Source organism: Stegastes partitus, unplaced genomic scaffold (assembly GCF_000690725.1).
Source record: "Stegastes partitus isolate 25-593 unplaced genomic scaffold, Stegastes_partitus-1.0.2 Scaffold645, whole genome shotgun sequence".
Lineage (NCBI taxonomy): Eukaryota > Metazoa > Chordata > Actinopteri > Pomacentridae > Stegastes > Stegastes partitus.
This window is the reverse complement of record NW_007578376.1, coordinates 322,039-330,225: the sequence shown is the minus strand read 5'-3', so window position 1 is coordinate 330,225 and position 8,187 is coordinate 322,039. Positions and strand designations below refer to the sequence as shown.

The following is an 8,187-nucleotide window of genomic DNA, read 5'->3' as shown; positions in this document are numbered from 1 at the left end:
TCCATGGGTCTGTCCAATAAACCTCCGCCCATCTGGTTGCCCCGGAATGGATCCGGATACATTTTGCTTGGGCTTTCATCCAGCAGTCCACTCCTTCCAAAGCCATCTCTGCCATCACCTGGACCAAAACCATTTCCACCCCCAAGTGGGCGGCGACCCATACCATCAGAGAAAGGCCTCCCATCCATACCGGAGTCAGGAAACTCTTGTCTGTTGGGGAAGCCTCCAAAGCCGGGCTCTCTGTACTCGCCCCCTGGGTAGTCGAGAAGAGGAGGGCGGTGGGGAGGAAACTCACCTGGAAACCTGGACTCAGGGAACCTGGGACCTGTGAGATACATGTTCATTACAATTCATACCATCGTTCAATATATGAAGGACAAATGCTTTGACAGAGTTTACTTCAAACACAAAGACTCACCAAAGGGTGGTCCCATGAGTGCCATCCCTGGAGCTGGTGGAGGAGCAGCTTTAGGAACAGCAGAACCTGGGAGGAAGGAAAAACAAAAAGGAAAGACTCAGAAAAGTAATGAAATTACCGCAGTTTGCAAAAAAAAAAAAATAGACAAAATTAATGTTGTTTTTTTTTTTTTTTTTAAAGTGAAAAGATAACTTTGGCAATCTCACACTTATAAACTAAGCCTGTCTTTAAAAAACCTATGCATTACTTTTTATGTCAACAGTCTGCTACCTTGTGAGTACATCAGAGTGACTTACGGAGTCCTTTAAAAGCAGGCACTTCAAACGGTTCCTTCAAGAGCACCTGAAAAACAGAAAAGCATGTAAACGCATTCTATTAGACCCCAAAAAATACAATTCTGAACCTGTAAATGATCATAATATGAGCTCTTAAATGGTGCTTAGGTCTCTGAACCCAAAACTGGCCAAAATTAATCCATTTAACAGAACAAAGAACAAAGAACCTAACTGGATGGTCTGTGAAAGCATCAAGCCTGACATGAAGTTTTGAAAAGAAAAATAACTAAAAAATAATCTTAAAATTGTTATATTTCATCAAAATCACTTTGTTTTACATGTCTCACTCACAAGTTGGCCAAACGTAAACCATTTGCACCAGATTCTGTACAAAAAACAACCCAAAAAACAACTCTGTGCTCCTGGAGGTTGTGAAAAAAATGAAAGTAGTAAAATATTTATATACTTTGTGGAGTCCAGTTTTTCTTTTCAATATTGGTAACACTTGTGGGCACTTGGAAAAAATGTTGAACATGTGAATCTGTTTTTTAAATCTTTGTAAATAAATTTTTTTTTTAAATTATTAGAACTGTCACTGCATTTTCTCCCCTTCTAGTCATGGTTGTGCACTTTCCATAGAGGTGCAGGACTTTATATTGCAGTAAAATGAGCCTACAGTGAGTAAAAATGTGCAAAAGACACCCAAAAACTGCCTCTTCAATGGCATTTTGTTTTTTTTTTCCCCTCACAATTAGGAGCAAAACCTCCAAAGTAAACACAACCCCTTAACAGACCTACATTTCTAAAGATTTCTCAAGTAAATCTAGTCCATAATAAAACTTAGATCTTTTTTTCTAATGCAGTGGTGTTTGTAGGCACATGTGTTTTCCTTTCTGATCTCAACTCAGTGCAAGTTATGTGTGTTTTGTGATATGGAACTTCCTGTTACAACACCGCAGTTTCCCGTGGAGGATCAATAATGTGCTTTGTCTGTAAAAAGGAGGCCATCAGTGTAGACACAGACTTCAAATCACCTTGATCTGTCCCCTCCCTTCTGTCTTCTCCACTTCGGCAGCAGCTTCTTTCACCGCCTTTCTGACAACAGGGTCTTTGACGGCGTCTTCCTCCTCACAGGTCACCTTGTCAGGGTGGCATTTTTTCTGTGGAAAAGGTAGAGAAAATGTTCTTATAATTCTGCACCATCACGACTTTGGGGCAGACGAGCAAAGCGACAACCCTCACCATGTATCTGAAGCTGTGTTTCCAGCCTTTCACGTGATCGAGCATGTCGTGCTGCAAGCGGGACATGGCGCACAGTTTGCACTGGTAGTGCGGCGGGACGGATTTACTGGGGCTGCGGTACTCCCACACATACTGGAGGCCTGCACACATGTGACCATCTCATTTATTGCATTTCTGTATGTAGAAAGAGAAGGAGGCAACCTTAACAGTCCCTCTGCTTACCAATGACACACTCTGTAATCCCCTTCAACTGTTTGCTGAGAGACGGCATGGTGTGGATAGAAGCCCCCTTTGTGAAAACTGCAAAAACACAACAGTGGTCAACATCACGGAAATGTTCAATATTTGTTCAAGAATCAACGTTTATGTCCACCAAGATATATTGGACAAAAATATAAAGGCAGCATGTAAAATTCAATCCAATTCTATCTATTCTTTTTTTTTTTTTAACATAAAGGATCTCTACAACAGAATGGATTCCATGGAACAACCAAGTATATTGGAAATAATAATAATATGCATAAGGAGTCAGTCATGAGTCATGTATTAGAGAGTTAACGAGGTTGTCGATGCAGCTTGTGAAATGTTGTCCCACTCTTCCTGAAGGGCTTCAAGAAGTTGGCAGACATTTTTAGAGGACAGGATTGTTTTGTTGGACATGCAGAGCATCCTGTAGATGTTAAACATGTCTGGAGAATCTGCAGGTTGTGGTAGGACTGGAACATTTTCAGCTACTGGAAGAACGGTGCAGATTCTGGAGACATGAGGACCAAGCGTTGTCTTGTTGGAACGTCAAGTGATGGTGGAGAATTAACAGGAAAACCACGAGTGTGAGGATTTCATCTTGATATCGTTCGGAATTGAAATTGTCTGTAGCTTATCCTTGCCTGTTCAGTCACTATTCCACCTCTATGGGCCACTATATGTGCGATCTGCTCAGTACAGAACACTGAAAACAAGATTTCTCAATGAAAAGGATTGTCCTCAACCTTGCTAGTGTCCAACATAATTTCCCACAGAGCAGATGACGACGCCATTCTGCTGTTAGGTTAAGGCCTTGGGGAGGACTGGCTGTTCACATCAGCAACTTTAACAGGATCTCTGCAGCTGATTGCAAACAATTTGGTAGATGAACGAGCTGGATGTGACATTTCTGGGCTCGATTGGTGACATGTGGCAGATCGTCTGTCTAAAATGATTTTCTAAGATGATAAACAAAAAAAGAGTTGTGGATATTCAAGTGCCTGGCTACGGCTTTAACTGACATGCCAGCATCTCTAGTCATCTTTTTCTTGTAATCTGTTGAACATAAAGCTGTATCTTTGACTTTTATAGTCTCTGGTCAAAGGACTGTCTGTGTAAGAGTCACCGTCTGATCATTGCCTTTTAAAGCCTCACCTGACCGACATTTAACCCTTTTCTGACCACAAAGACTGAAATGAGATATTTCCTTAAAGTCTGAGAACAAGTCCATTTACATGCTGCGTTTATATTTTAGCTCTGTTGTAAATATCTTGGGAGAAACCATCAACCACCATAATCCCAGTAAAGACGACAGTGAAAGTGTGCTGTGTTCTTACTCTACCTGCAGCCTTTCAGGGCCACAAGGTTTTATTCTTTCTGTACTAACTGAACAACCATTAGACACCCAAACTCCTCATGTGTGCTTTTGAAGCCTGGGAGAAGAACGGGAGCAGCAGTTCTCAGCTAACCCCCGTTTGGACCCAAACTGGGCTGCAGGACACCAAATCCCATGATGCACTGCTTCTTACTGTGCTCAGCCACAGAAACAGTCACTTCTGAGCTGCACTCACGAAGCAGTCCTCCTGCAAATGCACCATAAAACCCCTGCATAACTTAAAATACTCAGGTGTGGTTTTCTCTGATTAAGAAACCAGTGTAACAACGGCTACTATTTGCAAAAAGTAGCTTGCATTCAACTGTCACAGCACACAAAACGTGCATACAAACTTAATGAGCAACCACTGCAGATGCATGGCTGTATTACTGTATGTCCTTAGACCATGTTTAGTGTTGCTTGGGACGAATGGGGCTTATGGTGCAGACCTTCAATGAAGCAACATTTTAGGAGAATGGGTTGAGGTGTTCAAAAAATGTGATTTGCACCACAGCAGGCTCCCCCAGTCTCTGAGGGTGAGAGCCTCACCAAGTGGTGAACAAGCCACCACCCGTGACATGAAGCAGAAAAGTCTCAAGCTTCAACTCTCAGCGCTGGAAGTGGCGCAGTGTGTAAAAAACACTTACCTATCTCGGCAGAATTCTGCGGCTGCTTTCTCTGTCATCAGAGGGAATAAACCCACGAGAAGGAGAGAGACACACACATGAATTAGTGACAGGATTTGCAGAGAACTGGACACTTGGTCCACATCCGCCGCACCTTATGTGCCAGAGAGCCACTGTTTCCTCATTCTTCATGACTGAAGCAGCGGCATGAAGCAGCGGCAGTCACAGAATGTGCAAAAGCCATCTAAGTGATGTAGTCTGAATTCTCATCAAATGAGAATGTAAAACAGCAACACTTAAACAGGGAAGAAACAGAGTTCAGTATGCAAACCTGCTGCTCTAAAGTGGCCACGTTCAAGTATGCTGATGTCAAGACCTCAGGAATTTTCCCAAGAGAGTGAAACTGGGTGTGTGGGCACACTGAATCTAAATGATGTGAAAAATAACTAAACATGCACCCTCTTGCATGACGAGGGAGTGATGTCAGTTTGTTTCGTAAGCTGTATAAAGCATGGAAGTCATTCCTGTTATACTTCGAAGCCTTAATCTTTGTAATGGGACACAAGACAGCAGACACAAACAAGCAGGTAGTCACAAGGAACATTAAAAATGCTGCCTGTAGCTCTGAAAAGTAAAACATCAGGATAGATGATGTATTCAGAACGACGGTGGTCTGATTTACATGTTACGCAAGTAACGGCTTTTAAAACAAACATTTTAGGATGTGTGTTTCAGTACTTCCTGTCATCCATAATGGACTGCAGAGTTATCAACCTTACGTGCAGTGCTTGTATCGATAGTTCTGTAATAAAGCTGACCATAACAGTTGTGTTTATCAACAGACTGAAGTGAAGGCGGTTTGAACGTCATGGCAATAAAAGGGTAATGTGTTCACTTGCTGCTTTACGCACTGAAGTGCGTTGGAGCAGCGATGTGACCACTTAGCCGACGGAAAAATTTAAGTAACTAAACCGCCAGTGATTATAACAGAACAAAGTGATACGAATCAACAAAATGATCCGTGACTTCCACTTCTATCATGAACATGACAGCACTCTAAAAATGAAAAGTGAGTGGCCTGCCACTTAGTATTAGTTCAAATAAACACGTTTATCTAAAAAAAATGATAAAAGTTTCACAACATCACAAAAAGTGCTGGTATAGTGAAGTTAAGCCTCTGGACTTCGCAAACCTGGTGCTACAAAAGTCTATTAAACCACAACAGTGATGGCAGACCTCAGATGTGAAGCAAAGACCACCGAATAAGGTCCGCATTAAGCAGAGTGCAAAAAAAAAAAAGCAGACTGTACACTCAGAGGCAGCCCACCAAAGACTCCATCAGGCATCACAAAGGCCAGTAAACAACATAATTAAGAAGAAAAATATCATGAGAAAATCATGTTTCCTTTTTGAGCAACAAGTATGCAACTGTGCAGTTGGTTCTGAAGTTGATATCGTTATCTATGTGGTGGCGAAGTGCAGCCATGGTGTGATACTTACCTTTAGATTTCTCTTTTGATATGGCGGCCCATTTTTGGGTGGAGGCTGGTTTAATGAAGACGGAGCCTCCATTTTCTCAGCTTCTCTAGTGTGACACAAAGAGGGAGCTTGTGTCAAAAATTACTCATTTACCAACTGATCTCCTTTCAAGACACAAACATGCTCTAATTAGTGGTTTATGAGTTATGTGGATTAACAGCTATTGCATTGTTTTTGTCTTCTCAGGCCAAGATAAGCCCCAACGTGCCTCTTTATCAATTTAAACCAGACCCGCACTATAAAACAACATCATTTTGTACCGACAGTTTACACTTTATCAATAGCAACAAGAAAATTGCTTGATAGAATGTTTGATAGTCGCACTCAAATGCATCAGATGTCGGCCAACATGAGCGCACTTAACAAAAAGGTGCAAAGTTCAGCTGAGTGAACAAACTCCAGGCGTGCTGGCTCATAAACAGCCCGTCATGTCCCTTAATAACAGAGTCACTTCGCCCTCTTCTGTTCTCTTTGCAGTTTAAAACCATCCATGACCGTACGGTCCCCACTACGTCCACCTAAGTGACGCTCTCCCAGCAGCCAGCGACAAAGGCTAATGGACTTGATGTTGGAGTGCATAAAGAGGCTGGTGTGGGGACTCAGTGTGGTGATACCTGGTCCAGGCCAACCTACCCCCTCATGGATACAAATGCAGATGGATGCAGTGATGCATGCATGTCTGCGGTAGTTGTTGCTACTATACTACTTTTTCGTTCATGGGAGTCTACCTTAGGGGCTCTGTTGCATACATGTACAGTAGGTCGTATCTGTGTATTCTACACATGCCCACTGCTGATAAACATACATGTCAAGGCCCAGATTGGAATCTGGCCCGATTCTGAATTGGGTCGCCCCAGATCAGAATTCTATTCGAGGCCAGCCTGGAATGGAATCTTCATTTTTTTCCCTTCACTCTGATCTGGGTTGAACCCAGATTGGAATTCTGATCCTGTCAGGCCAGGATTGGAATCTTGACACTAACCTAACCCAGATTGGAATTCTGATCTTGGCTGACCCAAATTGGAATTTGACTTGCTGGCCCAGATCAGAATCTTGTAATCAAAGCTGGCCTGGGATGGAATTCCAGTCTGTGCCTTGACATATACATGGTTGAATGCAGTCAACACAGCATTTGTGCAGAAGGGTCCTTTCAGACTCTCGCAGACTTGGGGAGACAATGGACTTTACATCATGCATACACTTGCAGAAAGTAATACACCAAATCATACTTTCCAAATAATCATGAGGATCCACAAGATGTAAATTTATCATCTATTTAAGTCTGCTAGGGTCTGCATGGACCGTCTAAGGGTGTTCGGGGTCAGTTTAAATTTGTGAGCATGCAGATTGATGATAGCGCAAACAGTGTTCATAAGAAATGCTAGTTTTTTAGAGAGACTGAGGAGAGTGTCCGTCATTCACATCTTTATAATAAAAAGATGAAGATGTCAATAAAAGCCTGGAATTACAGCAGTCTCTGACGGACTTTGACAGAATTAATAACATAACTGACAGGTTAATCAACAGTGAAATTAATCATTAGTCGCAGCCCCACTTAGGTGTGAATTCTTTGTTGTTTAACGCTATTACTGGAGCACCATGATAAATAGACCGTGTAAGTGGTTAAATTTAAAGTAAAGTGACTAAATTATAATTAAACATTTTGCTTATCGTTTATATTAAGATTAAGTCATTACAAGAGATCAATAATTATCTTTATCGGTTGGAATTAAACATTTTATCGTGGTCATGTTTTGGTTTTACCGCCAAACCCCTGTTTAAAGTCGACTTGCGGAGCTAATAGTGAGGTAAATTAACCGATAATTTAAAGCCCCACATTATTTAAGTCACACAACGTGTTTCTGAATGCCTTACTAGAATCTGTAAAAAGTCTTCTGACCACCTGGATGAAGACATCTGTCAAATTAATGATGAAGGAATGGTTTGAACACGTTAAATAAGTTGCAACTTATAGTCTTGCAGCCGGTTGGACACTGAAGCGAACCTTGAAAAATGTGCAATTTCTGTTTCATCCAGGTGAGTTTTGCAAGAGAAAAACGACAGACGTTGTAGAGTTTGTAAGAGGAAACGATAGCTAGCTCCGTGTTTGCTAACATGTTAGGGCTATGAAGCCGGCGAGGCCCAGCCAAGTAAGGCTTTACTTCATTAGTTTTTTTTTCCAATATTACGATAATTTTGAAAAAAATAACCGAGCCAGCTGAAATTCCATATATAAAAGCTACTTCCGAGACTAAAATAATGGGATAATACAAGAAACTTACCCGGGATATTTAAATGCAACCTGCAAATTCCCCAAAGCACACAGTCGGTAAGATGAACTAGCTAGCAACCGAAAGTGGCTTCAGGGAGAGAATAGTAGTATAATGATTTCGCCTGTTTAAAAAAGGACAAACGTTAACGCTACTCTATTACCACGGCCTACAGAAATATGAAATATATCTCATTAAT

At 41.6% G+C, this 8,187-nt stretch overlaps 1 protein-coding gene across 1 annotated transcript in view; it reads right to left on the bottom strand.

The window, feature by feature from the left end:
- Positions 1–8,087, bottom strand: part of LOC103363250 (uncharacterized) — an 11,563-nt gene extending 3,476 nt beyond the window's left edge. Inside the window, exons 1-9 of the mRNA XM_008289925.1 lie at positions 8,001–8,087; positions 5,680–5,764; positions 4,201–4,231; positions 2,158–2,235; positions 1,936–2,075; positions 1,728–1,853; positions 715–760; positions 419–484; positions 5–325 (exon numbers count right to left, since the gene is read on the bottom strand). Of these exons, the coding sequence (XP_008288147.1) occupies positions 5–325; positions 419–484; positions 715–760; positions 1,728–1,853; positions 1,936–2,075; positions 2,158–2,235; positions 4,201–4,231; positions 5,680–5,751 (880 nt within the window). The 5' untranslated portion in view covers positions 5,752–5,764; positions 8,001–8,087. The remainder of the gene's footprint in view (positions 1–4; positions 326–418; positions 485–714; positions 761–1,727; positions 1,854–1,935; positions 2,076–2,157; positions 2,236–4,200; positions 4,232–5,679; positions 5,765–8,000) is intronic.
- Positions 8,088–8,187: the final 100 nt, after the last annotated feature.